Source organism: Diuraphis noxia, unplaced genomic scaffold (genome assembly GCF_037042655.1).
Source record: "Diuraphis noxia isolate RWA-SAM2 unplaced genomic scaffold, SU_Dnox_SAM2 contig0005, whole genome shotgun sequence".
NCBI lineage: Eukaryota > Metazoa > Arthropoda > Insecta > Hemiptera > Aphididae > Diuraphis > Diuraphis noxia.
The window spans coordinates 43652777-43677352 of record NW_028301715.1 but is presented as its reverse complement, the minus strand read 5'-3'; the positions used below and the strand labels follow the sequence as shown (position 1 = coordinate 43677352).

The window sequence follows — 24576 nt, the reverse complement described above, 5'->3', positions numbered from 1 at the left end:
CAAAGTTACTTGTTAGTTGTTACTTCCAGGCTCCAGTAGTCTTCTACCGTTAATACATTCAGTTTCAGTATTAAGTATGAGAGTATGACATTACGCCTGTTTGGTAATACTTATTACTTAGTGTAAACGGTTCAAAACTCCATATTTTCGCATTTTACAGTTTTTCCGTGTTGTCCAGGAAGTTAAAAGTTATAAAATTGTAAGTATAATTTTTTTGTTTTAATCTATCAAATAATGTAATATGTTTAGTTTTAAATTATGTTTATTATAATTTTTTAAATAGTAAATATCTACCTATATTAAAATATACCTGATGAGGTTCATCATTTGTCATGGGGAGGATGAGAGGGGGTGACCAACTGGTTTTTGTTCCTTAAATTAGTCAATGAAATCATAATATTCAACTTGTAAAATTAGTCAGATTAAAATAAATTTAAATTTCACTTTTGTAAAAATTATAAGCATTTGTCTTAAAGTTATTAATTTCACAATACTACTTTTTGTAATATGCAATCCGACTGTAAAAACAACAATTAATAGTCATATTTATTGAGATTTTGCCACATGCATTTCTACAGATCGATTCTGTGTGACCTTTAATACTACATACTACCAATTACTATATCATAGTGTTATAATATATGTATTTAAATTATACTGCCTAACGACTGTAACTTGTAAACTTTATTATCATTTTTATTATTTATTAGCATACCAGCAAGAAGTGTAATTTTTGAATTGAAAATTATAGAACATTAATCCTATGTGTTAAGATCTTAAGACTTGAAGTAATATTTGTTGGGGAAATTAAAAAATATTATAAACGCCATTACTTATAAGTTATCTTATATTAACTTCTTAGCAAAATCTTGAATTTTTCGTGTTTAAATAAAAACCATTGATACATGTAATTTTCACTGAATGTTTAGTTTTTATTTCAATTATTGACTATAAAAATAATCTTCACTTGGTCAAAAAACTTGGAATTTAAATAGTATCTTTTATTATACTAGTATTCATAATCAATGTTAATACTTACTATTGCATTGTGTTATTGGCTTGGTGGATTGCTTGGAATACTTAATGTTTTTTACAAAATCAGAGGAATATCTAGACATTATGTAACTTACTTTATACAGGTATATAAGGTATTATTAATTTTTTTTTTATAAATATTTTTGTTTTTGGTAATTTTTTCCTGTATTACATTACAAGTATATAAATACTAATACAAAGACATTACCATCAATTCAAAAAAAAAAAATGTATAGTAAATTTAAGTTCCATTCTGTATTATTTCAAATCTATTTCTCCTATTTTTGTATATCTATTTTATTGAATATTTAAAATAAATAAATGAGTGAATAGTTGTTGCATAACATACATACTAATTATTTTTCAATTTTTGATTTGACGTATCTTTAAAAAACTGTGTTTGTACCTAGGGACCAAAATTAACTGGAATTATGACAGTAATCAATGGCGGCTTGAGTCAGAGAGCTAAGCTCTATAAGTTGGGTATAAGCCACTCTTCCTTATACATTTACTAGTGACCTATGCAATATTTTTAAGTACTTCATAAGTTTAATTTTTTATACAATTAATAATAGTTAAACTTATTTTTAACTTGAATTACTGATCCTTTATTATGTTAAAGCCTGTTTCAACTTGATGGTGATTAGAGCCTAGATTTGAAATGTATAATTTTTGAGAAGTTTTCCCTAGGTTTTTCAAGTACAATATTTTTTAAAATTATTATTAAATCAAATATACATTGTACATAAAAAAATAAATACATATTATTATCATTAAATTGAAAACTTAAAATTTTGTTTTGCATTTTAAGCAGTTAAATTTTTTTATAAATGGATAATTTAAAATATTAGCTCAAGAAATTTTGTTGCAACCATTTATCATTTGTCTATCGTAATATTTATGATTTTGATATCTCAATAACATCTTTATCTATATAGAGTGCTATTAAAAGCTGTTATGTGTGTTGGGACTCTTTTCAATAATAACTAATTGATCTTTTTTGGTGTTACATTGTAATTGAGTTTATTGCATCAAGTTCTGTGGTAAATATTATTAGATTGCTAACCATTTCAAAGATATTCTTATATTTCAAAACAATTAAAGAAATATTGAATTTGAACAATAATTGAGAATCACAACTTTTGAAATTGAACAAGCATAAAACTAAAAACTAAGAATTGGGTTTAAGGTATGGCTTGGATTTTTGGGAATGCACTCTTCTATTTGTGCCTATGTAGTTATAAAAAAAAATAATACAGTTTTTATGTAACTATGCTGATATTTATCTATTAGTTATATAAGTGCTATTGTAGATTTAATATTATGAGTATATGTTTTATATATTTTATATACATATTAGGTAATGTACTTAAACTATTAAGTATCAATATTACTCAAGAGTTTATTTATTAGTGCTGTTAGTTTACAATTTATATAGATTGCTATTGTTTAGTGCTGAAAACAAATTGACTTAACTTCTTCTACTGGATCAATAAAGATACATAACTACAATAACAAATTATGTAAGGCTTCTTAAACCTATTATAAATATTAATAAGACTTATTTCCTATTTTATATGTATTTTTTAGTTTTCAAAATGATGGAGGAAGATATTGAACAAAGATTACGAGACATCCAAAAGGAATATCTGAGTTTTCTAGATGATGAAGAAAATCAAAATGTGTACCACAAAAAGGTGAAATTAATGATCGATGAAAACGGTCAAAGATTACTGATAGACATCAATGATTTACGTAAAAAGAATCCTAATAGAACCCAGGAATTATTAACAAATACGTTTGAAGAACAATTTGCTTTGGAGCGTGCACTTAAAGAATATGTCGCAAACATTGATTCTACTTATGCCAATAAATATGACGAGTTTTTTGTTGCATTTGAAGGTAGTTTTGGAAGTCGTCATGTCACACCTAGAACTATGAATAGTAAATTTTTAGGCAACTTAGTGTGTTTAGAAGGAATTGTTACTAAATGTTCTCTGGTTCGTCCAAAAATCGTAAGAAGTGTACATTTTTGTCCGGTTACTAAAAAAACAATAGAGCGCCGTTACACAGATATGACTTCAACATCTGCTTTTCCATCTAGTTCTGTATATCCAACAAAAGATGATGATGGTAATCCTTTAGAAACTGAATATGGTCTTTCTGTGTATAAGGATCATCAGACAATAACAATTCAAGAAATGCCCGAAAAAGCACCAGCTGGACAATTGCCGCGGTTTGTTGATATTATCTGTGATAATGATTTAGTTGATTGTTGTAAGCCAGGCGACCGAGTGCAAGTGGTTGGTAGTTATCGCTGTCTTCCTGCTAAACAAGGAGGTTATACAACTGGAAATTTCAGAACTATTGTCATTGCTAACAATATATCACAGTTAAGTAAAGATGCAACCTATTCTGTTAGTAGGGATGATGTTTTCAACTGTAGAAAATTGTCCAGAAGGAAGGGTGATATATTCAATTTATTGGCTCGGTCATTAGCACCTTCTATTCATGGCCATACTTTTATTAAAAAAGCAATTCTTTGCCTATTGTTGGGTGGAATTGAAAAAATTTTACCTAACGGAACACGTCTTCGTGGAGATATAAATTTGTTATTAATTGGTGATCCAAGTGTTGCTAAATCACAATTACTGAGATATGTATTATGTGCTGCTCCAAGAGCTGTTGCTACTACAGGTAGAGGAAGTTCAGGAGTTGGTTTGACGGCTGCTGTTACTACAGATCAAGAAACTGGTGATCGGCGATTAGAAGCTGGAGCTATGGTACTTGCTGACAGAGGTGTTGTGTGTATAGATGAATTCGATAAAATGTCTGATATGGATAGAACAGCTATACATGAAGTTATGGAGCAAGGTAGAGTATCTATTTCAAAAGCTGGTATACATGCAAGGCTTAATGCCAGGTGCTCTGTTCTAGCTGCCGCTAACCCTGTATATGGTAGATATGATCAATATAAAACTCCAATGGAAAACATAGGTCTGCAAGATTCATTACTATCTCGGTTTGATTTATTGTTTGTAATGTTAGATGTACCTGATAGTGAAAATGATCGTTTGATATCTGAGCATGTTGTTCGCATTCACAGATATAGAGATCCTAAAGAACAAGACGGTGAAGCATTACCAATGGGTTCAGGTGTAGATATTTTAAGCACGAGAAATTTAGAAATTGATGAGAATGACCCATCTAAAACTCGTATGTTTGAAAAATATGAACCATTGCTTCATGGACCGCACAATAATAAATCAGAACAAACTTTAAGTAGTCAATTCATGAAAAAGTATATACATATTGCTAAGTGTGTTAAGCCTGTACTGACCGAAGAGGCATCTAATGTAATATCCGAAGAATATTCTAGACTTCGCTCTCAAGAAGCTGTTGAATCTGATGCTGCGAGGACTCAGCCTGTTACTGTCAGAACATTAGAAACATTAATTCGTCTCTCTACTGCTCACGCTAAAGCTCGTTTGTCCAAAAATGTTGAAAAACAAGATGCTCTAGCAGCAATTGAACTTGTTCAATTTGCTTACTTTAAAAAAGTATTAGAGAAATCTAAAAGAAAACGGCAAATCAGTGATGAAGAATCTGAAGATGAACAAGATTCACAAAATAAACCTCCAAAAAGAAAATCAAAAAAAAATGATGACGATCCTTACTCATTTGAAGACGGGGAAGAGGAAGAGATGGATGCTGAGGAACCAGAAGTTATGGAAGTAGATACAGATAATTCAGGAACACTGAGAGAAGGTCCACCTGCAATATCACAAACATCGATCACTCCAGATAGGTATAAAATATTTAAGTCAACATTGAGTAAAGTTTTTCAAAAACATAGATCACAATCATTGGGTTTTAAACGAATGCTCACTATGATAAATGATGAACATGTGGCAAATACTTTTACTGAAAATGAAGCTTATGCTGCTATTTACAAAATGATGGATGCTAACTTCATAATGTTTTCTGATGGGATTATATTCTTAATATAGAATGTAAGTCTTTATTGAGTGTTTTCCAAAATAATTATAATTACATACAGCATCTACTTTCAATTTATACAAGACATAATAAAAGAATTATTAATTACTATTTATAAGTTAACAATTAATTTACAAAATTTAAATTATTTTGATTTTTTTATAAATTTGAGAAATTATTTTTAAAATTTTTTTTGTTCAAGTTGTAAAAAAATAAAAATACTTATGTTTATTTTACATTTAGTGAGTAATCATATTCATAAGTTTAATTATTACAAATTATTATACTAGACATAAATGTATATTGTATATAGATAAAAATTAATACAGAAGTACAACAGATTAAAATAATTGTGGGCATTTTTTCAATTTGTTGAAATGTGAATTCTGTCCAAAAAATTTAAAAAGGAGCAAAAATAATTTGTATATAACTAATTTATCCTTAAATCTATTATTAAAAATTTGTAATATCAGTTTATAATACATGAGGCAACATTATATTTTCTATTTTTTTTTTTTATTAGTAATTGAAAAATTCAGCATTAAAATAAATTTTTGAAATCTTTTGTATTTTGTACTGATTTATTTTTAATTACCTACTTATACATTGATATCTGATATCCAATATCTTGTTTGATTTCTATGTTGGTATTTTCTACTGTTTATTTAGACATTATGTATGCTTAATTTGTATTGAATAATACATTACGTGACTTATGTTTTCATTATTTCAAGGCACGTTCTAAGTTGTAATTCTTTTTTTTTTTTGAGTATGTGAGTTTGAAAATATGTTACACAAAAACATAAAACTTACTGTAGGCATTGTTAACATGTATTCGGTTTGCAACTGTATTTTTCACTCTAGGTAGTTATGTAGTTTGAGGAGTTAACCATGGCAATTGGTTTTACTTGGTTTATTTCACTGTTTATGTAAGTAGACAATATATTTTATTTATTTTTGAAGGGGCATAAATTATTATTGTGTAGCAAAGATACAAAATCGGACTTAAGACGAGTAGCTAATGAATATAGTGGAGCAGTGTTTGGAAAGAACGTCGTTCATTAACGTACGTTCACACGTTCACGTTCATAGTTAGTGAACGATACGCGATCGTCGCTCGTTTTTTTTTAAATTGAACGTGAACGATGTTTATATTTAGAAAATGAATATGTTCTAAACTCTAAATTGTTTTTATTTTCTGGTTGAGACCTATATGTTTTTGGGTTTTCATACAAATTGTTGGTAAACTATTTATAAACAAAAAATTAGATGAACGACCTTATGAACGAGTTCATTTGAAAAAACGTGAGAGTGAACGAGTTCCTGGACTGAATGTGAACGAATTCATGTTTTTAGTAGACGTTTCGAACCACTGTAGTCGAGTGTCACAGTGGTACCCCAAAAAATGTTGGGTTACTCATTAAATCTTTAAATACTTAATTATGAATTTTAAAGTCAAGTATAGAGTAAGTTATAAGTAATAACTCATATATCATATATCTAAAATTTGGTATCTATGAATCAAAGTTCTCCAAAAAGTACTCTGCTTTGGAATAAGAAATTAAAAACAGATGTTTATTGTCAGTTGTTGTCACCCAAAAAAATAATTAAAATGTATAAAAATTATACAATTATATGTAGTTTTCTGAAAATGTTTTGTATTAACTTACATGTTGTAAAAAAAAATTACTCTATAGCCCGCATAGGTAATATTTATTTGTTATTTTTCCGGATGTATCCAATAGTAATGAGTAATGACTAATAAGTTCGGCGAGTCGTTTGTATTTACATTAAAATAATATGTGTATACTAAAATAAATAATAACTACAGCGTGCAGATGTCAACGCCGTCGGTATTATAATATTCACTATTCAACGATTTTACTTTTATCCATAGAAAACTGTCGGTTAAAAAAATATTTTACGTAGGATGTATAAATATAATATTAATGTGGCTTGGTGAGGCGCGGTCGTACGCTCAATCTGCGGAAACGCACTGAGCGTACGTACCGGCCGCAGTTGCTAGCTCCCGGATGGGTGACCACCCGGGATTTTTAGAAACATATTCTTGCCACACATACACAAACACGTGTTACAACCCTACCCACTTAAAAACCTACAAACAAATATACAAAAAAATAACCCCTACCGTACTACCCCACACCCAATGGCCTATGTTGCCGCGGATTCTCTTTACAAAACAAAAAATAATAATAATATTAATGTTTAGCCGTTTAGGCATAAAATGAAAATACACGTTCGTTATGTATATTGTTTATATTAAATTATAAAAATGGGATTATGTAACGGATATAAATATTATATTTATTATATATTTAAAACATATAATAACCGCAGCGGCGAATCGCGTGATATGCACTTCGCGATATTGGCGACGATGATTTATTTCGAATACGAACTGCAGTGTTACGCCGTATGCATTTTTTATTTTATATTTCATTCTATTTCGGGTTTGACTTGGACCGCGTTGGTTTCTTTATACTGGCGGTATTTTATTATTCTCGCGGTGGTCAACGGTAGCAGTTTCTCGTAGAATGCCAGAATATCAGACGATTCTTATCAGTTATCAGTTACATCGGTTCTTATAGTATATCGTAATTCATCGACAGCGCTCGGTTGTGTGGCGCGTCACCTACATTTAAACGTCTTATAGTAATTCCGCTTTCGATTCGAATATAACAGGCATCTTCGCAAGTTTTTTCCTAAGTTTAGGTATTTAACTAAATATTATTATTATTATCGAATGAAAATCTGACTACCGGTCACTCGAAAAAAAAAATACTTAGGTGCTGCAGCAGCATAGTAATTTATGAATTGCCCGCGTATGGATTTACCCAAGTAAGTGCACTTTATACCAATACTCGTGTCTAAGTACTTTCTGCAGTAGGGCTAGGATTTAAATTACAGAAAAAAATCCCTAAAGCCAATACCTCCCAAATATAATAATGTTTTAAAAAACGACAAAAAATTTATTTTATTAGGTACAGCAGTAAGTACATATAATATGTAACATATTAGATTATTATGGTCTATAGATGAGTGTGTGGCTTTCCAGGTTTTAAAAAACATCCGGTTTAGATTTTAAATATTTATATTCAGTCGCTTTATTATTTATATAAAATAAATAATAAATACATTTTGTAGGAATCGAAAATTTAATTTTGTTAAAGTTATTATAATTATTGACAATTGTTTTTATTAAACTATCTATTCTATTAATTTAATACAATTATTTTATAATTAGCATGTGCATGTAGGTTTGTGAAACATATATCATTTTAGCTCTCTATAATAGTTTCAATCTAGAATTGTTTTAAACGCATTATTTTATTTTCTGTATTGTTTGTAATTGCATTTGAATTATCTAATTATCATTAGGTACCTATATTAATATAATACTATAATAGCTAGTGGTCTATAGTACTATAGTATCTAATTCGGCTAACTCCCATATTTCAGCTGATTTTGTTGTTATTTTTGATCTGGTACTCGGAACTTAATGCGTTCTAGCATTGTAGCTTTTTATATTATATTATTAATGATTAACGTGAGGTTTAACGTTAAGCAAAAGTCGACTACCTATATATTATTGTTATAATTTATCTGATGAATTCATTTTTACCACATTAAAATTCAAGTTTACACCTATGCGTATCAAATTTACAACTGTTTCGTACTTACCGACCTACTGTTACATGTGTTTTTATGATTTGCATTTCCTCTATGACATTGTAACTTAACTCTGACTGTATTGTATCTTTAGATTGACGCATTACAATTGTTGTTCAAACAGAATAGTTATGAGTATTAAATTTCATTTGTATTAAAAACAAATGTATATTGCTTGTCATTTTTTGTTCGGTGTTCGTTTTTTTTTCAAGTTTAACATTAATTAAATTTGGCCGTGTAATATTTGGATAAGCGTGAGTTATAAATATTGTTACCAAGTTTAAATTTTATAAAAAGTTAGTAGGTAGGAATATCCAATATTTAAGAGGAATCAAATTTCTTTAAAATAATTTCAAAACTGTGTTAATGCCGTTTCACTTGCACATTAGGGTTTACGAAGGTTCAGTCTACTGTTTTTACTTTGTAATTCAGAAAAACCTGTATATTATATATTACGTAACTGCAGATAACTAAAAGCGATCGAAATTTGATTTCAAAAAATGTATGTTAATCGTCTTAAGTCGTCGTGGTTTGGAATCAAGATGAAGTGTATTTCTTTGTATACATATAGGATATAATATTAAAACAGTAAAGTAGGTTCGTACTAATGTAATTAAGTTTTGTAATATACAATTAAAATATTAAATTGTTCTAATATTATTCAAAACTATTATTGTAATTGTGCGGATGATTACAATACAATTGGAAACTAATAAAATAAAGATAAGAGTAGCAAATGTATACTTACTGCTTAAATTTTTAAACAAATAATATTTTTTGTATTAAATAAATTGATAGTTATTTATTTTATGAACCAATAGTACTATTATTATACCTAACATAATGTAAATATAAAATAAATAAATACGAATGGGTGTTTATTATTATTTGCAATGTATATTAACATTTTTTAATTTGAGTTGAGGAGAAAGTAATAGCGGTCCGAAGTTAGATTGAAATAATACTAAAATTTAAAATAGCGTATTTTTAGATACACTTTCCAAACAATTAATACATGTTTTTCAATTATATAAGAGAAATGTTTTTCAAAACCTAACACAAATTAAAACATAATTTTCATTCTTATCTGGTATAATTAATTTTATGTTGATTTAGTTTTGTTAGATATAAAAAAAAATGTATTTACAGCTTGAGTAATTATGATTTGTTTAATCTAGTTATACTTTTAGATTAAACAAAAATTATAATTTTATTTTATTGTATAATAGACAATATAATTATGTATTTTATGATGTTTATTAGTATTTAGTAAGTTAAATATATAACTTATAACTAATTAACAACTCGTTTGAAATTCGATTTTTATATGCATGTATTCATTAAAATAGTCTGTTCTGAAATATGAAGTTAAGAATATTATATGCTGTCATTCAAAAAAATAAAAGCTTAAAAACGGGAATAGTATAATAGTTTATATATAAAAAAGCAAAAATCTATTTTTTTTTTTTCAATAAAATAGATGGGTTATGACTCAAAATTATTCCAAAAACATTTGATATAATTTTGAAAATTGTGTTCTATCATACTGAATCATTTCGTATGTTTCGTCTATGATGGATTCTTAAACATTTTAACTTATTTTTTTACGTCCTCTCCTGGCTTTAACACTTAAACTAAAATGTGCCACTGCTGTTGCAAATTAATCATTTAGAATACTTGAATAAATTTGTGCGTGTATATAAATGCGAACTTAAAGTTATAGATTATTAAATTAGAAGAGATTCGGCCTTGGTCGTTTGGCGTAAACCGATCATTACTTTCTCTTTCGTTGACATATTGGGTATCGTGTGTCATGGTATTCAACACTAATATGGATTTTACTTATATTGCAATTATTGAGTACCTACTCGTTAAGAGTGTTTATACATGGTTACTTATTCCCAGAGCTTGGATTTATATGCAATTAATAATGATAAAATAATAAAATATGTAGCTAACATTTTTTTTTGATTTTATTTAACTAACTGATTTGTTAATAATATTAGAGTAAAAAATCAAAATGTGCATTATATTGAAAATTAATAACATAGAACATATATTATAATTTGAGTGTATATCATTTATCACTTCTTGTATCAGATAAATTATGCCTAAAGTTAAAATGGTATGTGACAAAACTGTCTCTTTGAGTCTCGCAGCTTCCATCTCGGGCGGTCGGGGTGAAACTACTCGCCCGAGAGTCTGAGGGTGGTGCCTATTACATCAACTCGACTGAAGATGGTTCGACGCCCGCTTTGACTGTTATGCGCAACGCGAGCAGTACGGTAGGTAGGTTGGCTGTTGGCTGACCAGTGACCACTGCGACGATTCGTGCTTGCAGGAACATGTGCGGTGAAAACGTTCTACCATCCCGTTATGGCCTGCTACGGCGTTGTTCGAATGTTCTGAATGATGACGAAAAGGTGACCAAAAGTGATTTCTTGTAATCGTGGTATCCAGTTCGTTGTTATAAGAGTAGCACGACTATTGTATCCGCTGGACGATGGTAGCGACCAAATCAAGTCAAGGCGAATGTGACCGAAGCGTCGCTTGGTGTGTTGCTGGACGTCGTGTGTGTGTACTTTGGTTCGTTGGCACGGTTCGCAGGCTCGGGTCCATCGCGTGATTTCTCGAACCATGAGCAGTACCGCGATTTGATGAGACGAAGTGTAGCACGGTGACCGTCGAGGGCTTGACCGTGTACAGCGGCCCATACGCGATACAATTAATGTACGACAGATTGAACAACTCTGTTGGATATACGATCTCATAAACGATTATCGTGACGTGTATGGTACTGTTCGTGTAGTACCTATGATGAGATGAAGTTTGAATCAGCATAAAATCCATCGTACGGCAAGTCCGCTATACGACAAATCGTAACATGTGTCAATCTCCAAAAAAGCCCGACGGCTCCCACTGACCGCTGACGTTCTGTTCGAGGACGGCTCCCACGGTGATATTTGCCACGGCGGCATCGGTGCTGAGGCGTAGCGCGGCGCCCGCGCTCAGGTGCTGTATTGGCGAGCGCTCGCCGACAGTCGTCGAAACTGGCGCTCGCGCAGTCGCTGTTCACAATAATGGACCGTCCTGTTCGTCCTGCTCTCGGCTGCTATGTCGTACGGCGGGGCTTTTAGTTCGGCCTCGTTGGGAATAAAACGATGGCAGAAGTTCAGTGAACCAAGAAAGCGTTGAGTCTGCAAACGGCACTTGTGTTTTTTAATTTGAAAACAAAATTATAGGCTTACATTATGATGGAAAAATGGAAAGATTCGTTTTAGAATTAGTATTTCGAGAATTTTGACGAAAAAGGGCAAAATACTATTAAGTCAGTATATAAGAGTATGGAGTATAGGAGGCGGGTGACTGTCCCAAGTTGTTTTAGTGTATGTTTAAATTGCGTCCCCCGTATTTTTCACATTAAAATATATGCCAGTTATTTACAACCAATATTTCCCTTCCCATTTTATTAGTCTTAGAACTGTCAATAATTGACTCAACATTACTGTTTTAATAGTGGTATACTGGTATATAGTTAAAAATATTGTTTTTTTTATTTTAACTTAATAAACAAAAATAATTAGAATACATTTTGTATACGTCATGTTGTATTAGTTATTTATTATTATTGAAATTTTGAAATTGCATATTTTTATCGGTACTAAACCCTATTTTTTGCTGCGGTTCAATTTTTGTGTGCCAACTTTATCCTTTAGTAATTGGGTATTTAATTACTTGTTATAACATAACTCATAAGTCTATATTAAAGCAGGTACAAATTTGAATGAGAATTGCTTCATTAATTCAATTTAGGACTAGTTCTCATTGATAACTAGTTTGAGCTCATTCTAAACAAGTCTTCGATCTTGGTAAATGTAAAAAATAGTTCAATCAAAACATCCGATTACAATTTTTATATTTTAACTGTCAAATATTTAGTTCATAGTATAAAATAAGCATTCTTTTTATTAATATACTAGTAAACACGAAATATTATTTTTTAAGTTCAAATTTAAATTATAATAGGTACGTTTGTTGTAAATAATACATTTTTATCTTCGTAATGAGCTCACGTTGCACAGTTTAGAAATCGCTGCGATGTTTTGATGTTTTAATTAAAATATCGTCTACAAATTAATTAACTGTGTAACTATAATTAAATTATACAAATGATATAGATCCTTAGATCGTGTACAATTAAATGTTTTTTTTTCGTTTCTAATATTAAATCGATTATATTTAAAAAAAAACGGTATCCTGACGTAATCTATGACCTATGAAAAATAAAAATAAAAATCATATCAAACTCTTAGTTTATTTACTTTTAAATGAATTTGAGTTATATACCTATTATGTTTGATGAATTGTCATAATTATATTTTCAACGACTTTGGTATTCATAAATAAAGTGCTCGATCAGACGTTTTGTGCCATAAAACAATCTTTTTTTTATTTTATGCACAAATATTATGTAAATATAATATATTATATTCATAGTATATAGTAGCAGTTTATTATTTTGTCCAATACTTAATAGTCAACGGTCATGGTTATTATTATACCATAATATTATAATATATTACTTTTATTAAAATTCATTGAGATTAAATTTATTGTATACACACTACACACACGTCGCAGTAGTAAACACGTATAAATATAATGATTGATATGACGTTATGAATTACGTTATATATAATCGTTTCTATAAACTAAATTAAATAAAACGTGAAGCCTATTAAAATATTATATACGCTGCAGCTCTAGGGTCGCGGTCTCGTAAGTTGTAAATTATAACAATTATGTATGCATATAAAATATAATGCATTATTCATTTTGCACATATTATGTATCATTATATTAATTAAATTTGTTTAGGACTCTTGTAATACGCAACATAATGCATTACTGTTTTTGTATATGGCGGTCTATGATTAATCTCTAAATTTATTCTTAAAAAAATATATATATATTTACTCCGTGACGAATTCCGGTTAAATATTAGAAAGCAATGTAAATGATGATTTTTAATTTTAACAATTGTTGAAAGTATACTTAAAAACCGGTGTTTTTTACAATATCGGTTCTCGGGTGGGATATCGAGTCGGAACGTCGGATTTATTGTTATACATATTATCAAAATCGCAGTGTATACAGTATACTGTCAACTATACCTGTATAATGGTCAGTGTGGGGCCATCGAAAAGTTTTTTTTAATTTTAAAATTTTAATCTTCGTATACCGTTATTTTCGCTTTGTGTTCATATTATTTTATATTACTTCATAGTTATAACTTTCACCGGTTTCGCGGGTTACTCGTTTCGTGCCTAGGACAGACTGCGATAGTTTCGTCGGCGTCGGCAGGTAATCAATAACCTAAATGCTATCTTTAAATCATATTATACATCGGCATCACGAAGGCTGATTAATATAGCCTTCGCGAGTCGATCATTTAAACTGCAGCGGAGCATCTAAATAAGTGATATATATATATATTATATTAAAGCGTTTTTATGGACCGCCAAATCGCAGCAGCAATCGCGACGTGGACATCGTATGACCTGGGCGTTATGATGATAACGTCGTCTGTTAGAGCGCAATTTAATATTTGAGTATTTTTTTGTAACAAAATATTATATTATGATTAACAATGTATAATTCGATCGCCTACTGAGTAATATAATAATATTCTAATTGTGTCGTCGTTTTAGTTTGTGATTGCATGTAATATGTGTTTGTGGCTATTTTTTTATTTTTTTGTAATGCCGTATAGTTTCTGAAGAAGGACGAATATAATAGGTTTTTTTGTTTTGAGGTAACGAACGGTTATTAAATTTAGCTGATTTTTCTTTTCTGTGTATTATATTATTATACGCATAGTGGGTACGATATTTTAAAGTGAGTTTTAAAGTCGAGAAGTGTATTTTATCATTATCATTATTTTAATCTTGTGTCTGAAAAATCGTATAGCCAAAATATTGTTTAAATGTTTTTGCGTTACATTTTTGTATCGCTTTTATTCTCAATATCATTTATTTCCCATTATATAGTATTGTGAACTGTGAAGGTATATTAATATTATGTCTTAATAGCAAATTGAAAGAGCATCTAGTTAATGTTAACCATTTAAATAATAATAGTTGTACCTAAATGTCCAGATATATAGCATGATACACTGTTGAGGCGTTGACATAATATGTAAATACATTAACTGTATAATATTTATTTTATTAATTTTCGCATTTTTTTAACATTAACATTTAACGTTATCACTATCGACACTATTACGACGAATTTTATATTGTGATGTACAAAACTTTTATTTATAATAAATTTATAATACTTTGGTAACCATAAAAAAAGAATTTAGTTCAGAATTTAAAATCCAAAGACTTTTTTAATAAAAAATAATGATATTTTATTATAATATAGGTGATAAGTATATGATAATATTATGTAAAACAGATATTCCAGGTCTACATTATTAATTATAAATTATAATTATAATAAATGTGTTTAAACTACGTTCTGAATCCAAATATATTGTGTAATGATCACTCTATAATACTCATATTTCCTAGTAGTTCAGTAGTTGGCAAATTATTACATTTTTGTTTTGTAGATCGTATAGTGCGCACACTTGTGCATTCGTGATGGTGCACATTGTGTGTCGTGGTGCACATAAAAATAGTGCCTGGATATACCTATTATCGTTGATTTTAATTACTTGTAAAACTACTATTGAATTCAAATATTTATAATTAATACTATTATTCAAATCTTTTTTAGAATTTTTATTATTTTTGCCTTACTAGATCAAACGTGCAGCCGTAACGTTAGGACGAAAACGCTTATATTTATTTCCCGTGTCGCTGCATGTGCGGTGTGACACATCATAATATTATCATATTATAGCTGACAAACAAAGACGGGAAATCACAGTTTTCTACTCCTCCTCTTCCAAATCCCCACCACATTATTCAAAATGTATTATATATTACTATATAACTATGTATGTAGATCGTGTGCCGTGCAAATATCAAATACATTTTATATATCTCATAATACCAATACTCAGTATAATAATATATTTATGCGTTAAAGGGAACTGTGTATAATATTATTTCGATACTGCAAAAAAAAAAAAAAAAATACTTGTCGTTCGCTCATCAATTTTTGAAATTAAAAATATCACCCAGAATAAAATTCGTAGATTTATGTTCCTATGACGTATTATTCAAATCTGAAAACAGATTTGTTTATTACCGTTGCTTCATTTCCCCTATATAGACCAAACTTGTTTTCGTTGGAACAAAACGCATCTAATGACTTTCCGTGTCACTGCACTGCGCGGCATGACATATCATAATATTATCATATTATATTGATGAAAACTATAGAGGCGGAAAATCATGGTTTCCCGCAATCTCCTCTTTGGCCCCCATAATATGCGTGATTTATATCAGAGCTGTAGACCGTGTGCCGTACAAATATCAAATAAATCTAATATAACGGTGGTGTTGTCATAGGTGCAATTTCAATAAAAAAAAACTACGGGTGCTTAAACTATACATTTTCTCATTTTAGTCAGGTTTTGTGCTAATTTTAAAATTGGCGTTGCTAATACCTCTTAAGCCCCCTCCCCTATCTGCGCCACTCGTTTTATCGGTTTTCCCATGCTTAAAAGGAAACTGTATGATTTCGATATCGTAAAACGAAACAATTATTAGCCGTTCGCGCGTGCCTGCAGTTCATTGAACCATAGAATGTACCTGTTATACACGAGTAACGTACTCGTAACGTGTACGCGCACAACGTGCACACCACCACATAACCGCGCGGTGGCAATATTTTCAAACACTACTTTTAGATTTTCACTATCCGTCGACGGCGGCGGCCGGCGACAGCGGTCGCGCATTCGTGACAGCGTGTCGACGTCGTGAACATCGCTGCTGCCGCCGTCGCCGTGTCGTTCTGGCAAAGGTCCAACGATTGTTTTTCGTGTACCTTCCCAGGCTTATCGTTGCTGTTTATCGTTGTTTACATAATATTTCGTTTTCTGTTTTCCCCACAAGATCTGAAGAGATGGTGGAAGCACTGTCGACCAGTTTTCAAAACCTCTACAACAAGTACACCAGATCGGAAAATGGGCCGCAGGACGACCTCAGGCGCGAGGTGTACATAGTACCGGTGAACAATAACACAGCCGTCGCCGCTGAAGACGCTCAGAATCAGTTCCTCTTGCAGCGATACCGTCCAAAGGTCCGCAGGGCGTTCACGTTCGACGCCAAACACCTGTGTCAGGCAAAAAATCAAAGATGGGAAATCATGAGACAGAGCAGACTGCGCGTGTCCTCGGGACAGTGTTGTTCGGTCTGCATACCCGTGAGTAATATTACGTCATATTATGTGATATCTTCTGGTGCTCTTTAGTCTTTGACGTTTACTTTTTTTCTTACATCATGTTGATGTAATTCCACAACAAATCTCGAGCAAAATATTTCAACGAATTCCTTATTGCATTTAAGTTCTAAAAAATTAAGCACCATCAAAAACCACCGATCCTTGAGGATAGTATTGCACTATAATATTATTGATGTAGTTGCGTCTGAAACAAAATTTGAATTTTAGGGTCAGCTTGTTAACCAATAATTTCGCTTACCTTTTAGTTTTACCTCCAGGCAGGAAAAAAGTATTATTTTTATCCAATTCTGTCAAAACATATTTTATTTGTCTTGTAAATTATGTAAGTATACCTACATTAGATCGAGCTATGTGTATTCATATAATTGAAAATAGAAAACTATTATTACATATAATCGATCAATTAATTACTGCAGTCGGTTATTGAGTGGTTAGATATTTGTTGTTTTTGAAGAAAAAAATACATTCTATAACAAAACCCGCAACTTTTATTTTAATGTCATTAGAGTCATATTTTAAATATTTCATTTTAATACTTATATAGACGAAACCAAGTTTTCATTTTCGTTACTACTTATTAATATTTCCGTGTTCCGTCTGCCTAATCTGTCCGAGTACAATAGTTTGGGATAGTATTAATTGGCACAGGCGCGAGCAGGGGGTATGCAGGGTATGCAGCATTGCAGTTACATACCTTGAAGCTTTTTGAGCGGTGAAAATCGATACTAGAAAAAAACCTTTTTTGCGCAAGAAAAATAATTAGTCCTTAAGTATATTAAAATATTTACCTATAATGATAATTGATAACAAATGATTAAAAATGAGAGAAATGATATCAGACTAACGACATGTGACAACGTTTCATTCACGAACAAAAAAATCATAAGGTGATTGCTATGCTAACTACCGTCTGACGTATAAAAATGCCTATGGCTAGGTGCTATTAGCAAATTGTAACATCCAATTATTAACAATTAATTACCAAGTATATTTGCAAAATACATACTTTTTGTATGTTGTCATGGTGTTTGTTACAACATTTTTTTAATTGAACAGTAAGACTTTTCAATATTTGCGTATTGTGTAGATTTATAAATTATCAGAGTTTTACAGGCTTAAAATAACTTTCAGGACACGCCAGTGGCAGCCTTTTGCATACCCTGAAAAAGAGGTCTGCGCACATCTATGTTAATTGGCTACAAAATGAAAACACTATTAGACACCTATCTACTTAAATTGTGTTTATATATTATAATATTGTTTAATTATAATTTATTTGTATTATATATTTATATCTATGACGAAGGAATTCTTAATTTTATATTTTTATTATATTCATCATGTACCTAACTGAAAGTTGTACTGAATATAGTAAATATTATTTTTAGATATTTTAAGTAGGGAAATATTACTTACTAACGGCTATTTTTTAGTGCAATTTATTATTGGTATATCAACCCAGATAATGATCGATTGTAACTGGTCCTTCTACCTTAAATGTTTTGAGGTCATTTTAAGTGAAGTTTAACAATTAAATGAATTATCAAAACCTTTTATAAGTTTTCAGAGGGTACCTATTTAAAATTATTCCTATTATTATTTATAAACTCGGCACCACTATTGTGATGCCACAATTTACGTTGATAGGTATATTACCTAATTCATACTTGCATTGAAATAAATCGTTGCAGTTTGTCTTATAACTTGTGATTTTTATTTTCTAGAACATTTCGTTTAATAATTCAAAAGCCGTGTCAAATTTAAAGAACTTATTGGACATATACAACATCAGTGCCACTCGAAAGTCGATGTTTGGTTGTTTCATCGACGATTTAAAGTTTTTCTATCAGCTCAAACGCCAAGAGTACAAATATATATACGATGAAGTAGGTACACATGACATAGTACAGTACTTATGTATATACTATATTGTCTATATGCGTGTGGTTATTAATTTATTGATTTATAATTTGTAAAGGTTTTGGAAGATGAAGCTGTGGAGAAAGCAATTGCTGCAGCTGCACGTGATGCGTGTTCTGGTGATGCGGTGGTTGGAGATAGTCGTTTCGACGAGGAGATGAGAACACAGCAAGCAAACACAAGACGCATACTAACAGTCATAAGTGCAAACGTTAAAAATTGGGTTTACAAGTACATTTTATTTGTTTTCCGTTCTACTGCAATGCATGTTCATCGTTATTGATTGTGTTTTGTAGGGTAATCGGTTGGTTCACATACCGTATGATATCGTTACTGGCCACCAGCCTTGTGGTGCAGCCCCTTCAAATTGACAGGGTCAGGGAAGCCGAACAGAGTGGCTTACCCGTTATTTATTTACCGTTACACAAGAGTCACATGGACTATATACTTTTGGGATTGGTATTGACAGTAAATAACATCAAACCACCTCTGGTAGCTGCTGGAGAGAACCTCAGGGTTTTCTTTATTAGGTATATGGTCTTTCTTTGACAATTATTCTATATATATATATATATTTTTTTTAAATGTAATAATGAAATGCTAATTAGTTTTATTTTGATTTCAGTAAATTGTTGAGTTTCTTGGGAGCATTTTACATCAAAAGACAAGTAGATACAAAAAAAGATCAACTCTACTGGTCAGTTTTGAGTAGCTATATTAAAAACAGTATGAAAAGTGGACATCATATAGAATTCTTTTTAGAAGGTGCCAGAACTCGAAGTGGAAAGTGTTGCGTTCCTAAAGGTATGTAAAAGTAAAATAAAATATTTAGGTGTTGCTTAAGTCGTGTATAATTATTTCCAAAAATAGCTGGTTTATTGAGTATCATAGTGGAAGCTTACCATGAAAAAGTTATTGAAGATGCGTGGATTGTACCCGTGTCTATGAACTATGATCGAATATTGGAAGGTAATTTTGTCAGAGAACAACTTGGCCAACCAAAAAAGAAGGAAACTTTTTACGCCGCAATTTCGACATTTATTAAAGCTATTTGTTCACACTATGGAATAATGAGGGTGGATTTTAATAAACCTTATAGATTACGAGTATGTTAATAAATTATATTAATTAAATATATTATTGATATTAAATATAAAATCAATTATAATCAAAATAGTCATAACAAAATATATTGATGCACTCATGCAAAAAGTGATAGAGTGAAAAAAAAAAAATTAAAATTCTATATAAAATTTAAATTAAAAAACAATTATTATAATTTTCACTTGATATCACTTTTTGCATGACAGCAAAAAAATGCATATTGAATTTAAGGTTAGTTATTACAAATAAAAACATTTTGATTCAATTAAATTTCTTGTATTGTTGTGTGCCTTATAATATGTATTCATTACATATTTTGTTGTTTTATAATGTTATAAACTAGAAAATTCTTACATTACAAAAATGCATTTCGAAAAAAATCATGCTGTAGTCTCTATTTATTTTACTTAATTTTTAAAATTATAAACTTAAAAATTAAACAATAATTTTGTTAAATAATTATTAACAGTATAATTGTTATTTGTTATTTTTCTTCAATATTTGTTGTTAAAATTTCGCCAAAAATCTATTAAAACAAATTAAGCTTCTTAATATTCGTTATAAGTGATTTTAATATAAACGTATTATATTTATTCTCATTTTCGTATTTTATAGTTTTATCTTAATAACATATTGTTTTTATATTATGTTATAGGATTTGTACGAATCAATTGATAAATTGACACAATTAGAAAACGAATCTTTAAATAAGAATGGTATGGAAATGATGTCTGCTACTGTTCGCTATAAAAATACAGTTGACAGAATGGCAAAACATATAGTTTATGGTAATATCATTTTTTTAAATTAAAAACATTTTAATGATAAAAATTAGACTGCATTTAAAAATCTAATGCAAGTTATATTTTATTTTTGATTGTTTTTCCAATATTTTGTTGTACTAATGTGCTTTTGTGTTAACTAAATCAATTTGCAATTTTATTTTTTCAACCAGATCTTTTTATTAGAATTTTAGCTTGTGATATTTATTATTTCTTGAACCTTAATTAAATTCAGTTGAATCATAATTTGAAATAAATAATATAGTTTTTAAGCCTAAAAATACACTAATGGAGAATTTTTGTAGTTTATAAGTTCCAGAAAATATTTTTTTGTATATAATATTTTTTATTATAAAATCTGTAAATATAATATTTTACAATAAGTATAAGTGCTGTAAGGATAGAAATATCATAAGAATAAAATAAAATAAAATAAAAAATAAAATAAGAGGGACTGATGACTTGAGCGAAGAGTCCATCCAGCGATGGGACTTCTTGAAGTTGTGAATGGGTTTTATTGAGTCAGGAGATCCCGACACCATTTTCGTCTTAAACGTCTATTAGGGTAACCTGAGATGCTGAGAGTAGATAAGTTGGAGATAATGGATTGCGGTGGTTAGAAAGGTTTGAGTGGAATGTTTTATGCAGCGTTTTGACTATGTGTTTTACTGTTAGAATAGAGAGGTTGTTATGGAGTATGTCGTTCGAGACGCAAAAGAAGGCTTTGGTAATTTGCCGAAGGCATTTAGATTGAAATCTTTGAATTTTTTTTGATATTTGATGGTTTGGCAGAACCCCAAAGTTGTATACCATATGACCATATGGGTTTTAGTAGTAGTTTATATAGAAGTATTTTGTTGCTCAGGTTTATGTGCTTGGATGTAAGGAGGAGGCGTAATTGACGAGGTCGACTATTCAGTGTGATATGTTTGGTATGGATGTGGTGGACCCAGGTCAGTTGATGGTCCAGATAGAGGCCGAGATATCGGACATTTTGTGTGGGTGGGATGGGTAGGTTGTTGATGGTTATGGTAGGGTAGTTCCTTGGTTTTAAAGTGAAAGTGCAGTGGGCGGATTTTGATTCGTTTATCTTGATTCCCCAATCTTTGTACCAGGTTTGGAGTAGATTTAAGTGGACTTGAACGAGGTTGGAGGCTGTTTTGGGTACTGAGTTTTTCATTGGCAAAGTCAGCTGTGATCGTATGGTTGGTTGTAGGTTGATCGGAGATGTATAGATTGAATAAGAGTGGGGCTGCTACAGCACCTTGGAATTTCCAGAAATAATTTATCATTTATGTATTAATGTAATTTTATAGTCATATAATATATATATATATCATATATATATAATATATATGATAATGAAAATAATTTAAATATCATCCTTTTTTTTTCATGTTAAATATATTTGGATTTTATAGATTGTTGGAAATCAAGTCCTATAATGTCAACACATGCTGTGTGTTTTTTACTTTTGAATAAGCATAGAAATGGTACTACTTTAGAACAATTGTCCAAGGATTTATCGATGATGCGTGATAAGCTTTCTCAATCAGATAGAGATATTGGTTTCAGTGGAAGGTCCATAGATGTTATCAAACACGCTGTAAGAATTAGATGAAAACTATAAAATTAAGTATTTTACAAAATTGTTATTGTTTCAGCTTGATCTCTTAGGGCCAAAATTAGTTGTGTATGAAAATACTGACTCTGGCCGTATTGTTAAACCAATTCTTGATGTACCAGTCTTAATAGAACTGTCATATTACGCAAATAATCTTATTTCCCATTTTATGCATCAATCATTAGTAGGTAAGTATTAAATAATATAATATAATTTATTGTATTAATGTAATATTTTAAGATTGTTTTTTAATATTTATTTATAATTTTACTGTGGGTTAATCATAACTATTTTTTTTTACAGCTCTTACAATATGTAAATTAGTCAGTTTGGACATTTGGAACAGTGGTATTACAGAAACGAAAATCTCAAGAAATGACTTAGTTGAAGATGTATTATTTCTTATCAATTTATTGCAATTTGATTTTGTTTTTATTAAACCTTGTGATAATTTGGATAATATTGTGGATAAAGTGATTAGACATTTTGAGGAAGAAGAAATTATTTTGATGGATATGGTATTTCAGAAATTATTATTTATTTGTTGTTGTAGTATAATTTATGTATTATATATAAGTATTCATTTTATTTTATAGATGCTTGAAGAAGAGAGGCATAGCCAAAATATTGCAAAATTGTTAGATAGTGATTCCGATGATGAGTATCAACGGACATATGTTGAAATTGATGTTAAATACCGTGTAAGTATTTTTTTTATTTTTTTTACTATTTCGTATAACATGATTTTTCTTATCATAACCCCTATATTAATTATGGCTTTAGTATGTAAAATTGTTTTAATTTTTAGATTAACACTAATGCAAGCAGTTTAAATCAATTAAAGTTTTATCGATCAGTTATGATGCCATACTTAGAATGCATGGCTGAAAGTGCTGGAAGTTTTCTTGCTTTATCAGAAAATTCAGTGATAGAACGTGACCACGTACAAATAATTTTGAATCAAATGCATGAGAATTTGGAAGAGGGAATATTATCTTATGGTAAATTTTGTTTGTAAAATTTAGTTAACCTCGTTATATCACATAAATAAGCATACTCCTTTTGTTTCCCATTGTTTAACTTATGTATATGAAAAATTTTTAGGTGAAAGTATATCTGTGGATACCATCAAACACTCATTTTTGGCGTTTGAAAAGTTCAACTGTCTACAAATCACAACAAAAGACAATATCAAGACATTGAATATCATTAATAATCAACCCAGTGAGTTAAATCCAAGTATGCAGGTCATGTCAGAATATATCGAGGGATTTGTTAAACAAATGAATTAAAACTGTAAAGTATTGTGTGTTTGTTAACATAATTTAAAACTGAATTGTACAATTTAATTACAATAAATTGTATTAACTGGTTTATGGATTTTTCATAAAAATTATGTAGTTAATATTTACATTGTTAAGTATTTATTAAAATACATTAAAAGGCACACAATATTTATGATTTGAATTACATTTGTTTAATTTTTAAAAATACATTAAATTATAAATAATTTTTAAAAACACGCTCAAACCATGATATTCAAAATAAATTTTTGATATACGTTTTGTTTATCTTTAAATATTAAATTTAAGATAATTTATGTGTAAATATTTGTTATTTTTGACGTTATAACTTTTAAAGTTGGGACATTAAATTCTTAAAGTATTGTGATCGTATTTAAAATTGTATAAAAAACTAAACTTTATGCAATAATCAATGTTCTCCATCAAAACATTATCTATGAACAGAAACCTTATTTTGTACATTAACATTCAATTTTTTCTTTAAATTATGTTTTTAAATTGTATGACTATTTGAAATTGATTATTTATTAACCATGGAATTATACCTAGTATAATACTTAATATGAGCAATGTGAAATGTTTTCTTTTTGCTAAAACATGACATTTTGCTCTGACTGGTTTTTATGCTGTGATATAAATTTTTACCTTTTCATACACTATTGACCAGAATAAAATTTCTATCTACAACCAGTTA

General features: G+C 29.8%; 2 protein-coding genes across 8 annotated transcripts; both read left to right on the top strand.

Annotated features, from left to right (window-relative positions):
• Positions 1–56: 56 nt before the first annotated feature.
• On the top strand, positions 57–24576 carry mino (glycerol-3-phosphate acyltransferase mino). Of its 6 annotated transcripts, none has more exons than XM_089229735.1 (14): positions 57–199; positions 16800–17109; positions 18873–19034; positions 19127–19299; positions 19365–19598; positions 19694–19872; positions 19939–20174; positions 20828–20960; positions 22376–22560; positions 22619–22766; positions 22882–23096; positions 23175–23279; positions 23387–23579; positions 23683–24576. In XM_089229735.1, exons 2-14 carry the CDS (start codon positions 16810–16812, stop codon positions 23868–23870), a joined length of 2451 nt encoding a protein of 816 aa, XP_089085861.1. In that variant the 5' UTR covers positions 57–199; positions 16800–16809; the 3' UTR covers positions 23871–24576. The 6 variants fall into 6 exon arrangements, with proteins under 6 accessions (XP_089085861.1, XP_015367747.1, XP_015367748.1 ...); XM_015512261.2 differs by lacking the exon at positions 57–199 and adding an exon at positions 5835–5963; XM_015512262.2 differs by lacking the exon at positions 57–199 and adding an exon at positions 7681–7893.
• Positions 58–5603, top strand: Mcm3 (minichromosome maintenance 3). Of its 2 annotated transcripts, XM_015512266.2 has the most exons (3): positions 58–199; positions 2489–2558; positions 2626–5603. In XM_015512266.2, exon 3 carries the CDS (start codon positions 2634–2636, stop codon positions 5043–5045), a length of 2412 nt encoding a protein of 803 aa, XP_015367752.1. In that variant the 5' UTR covers positions 58–199; positions 2489–2558; positions 2626–2633; the 3' UTR covers positions 5046–5603. The 2 variants fall into 2 exon arrangements, with proteins under 2 accessions (XP_015367752.1, XP_015367751.1); XM_015512265.2 differs by lacking the exon at positions 2489–2558 and having other exon boundaries at positions 60–199.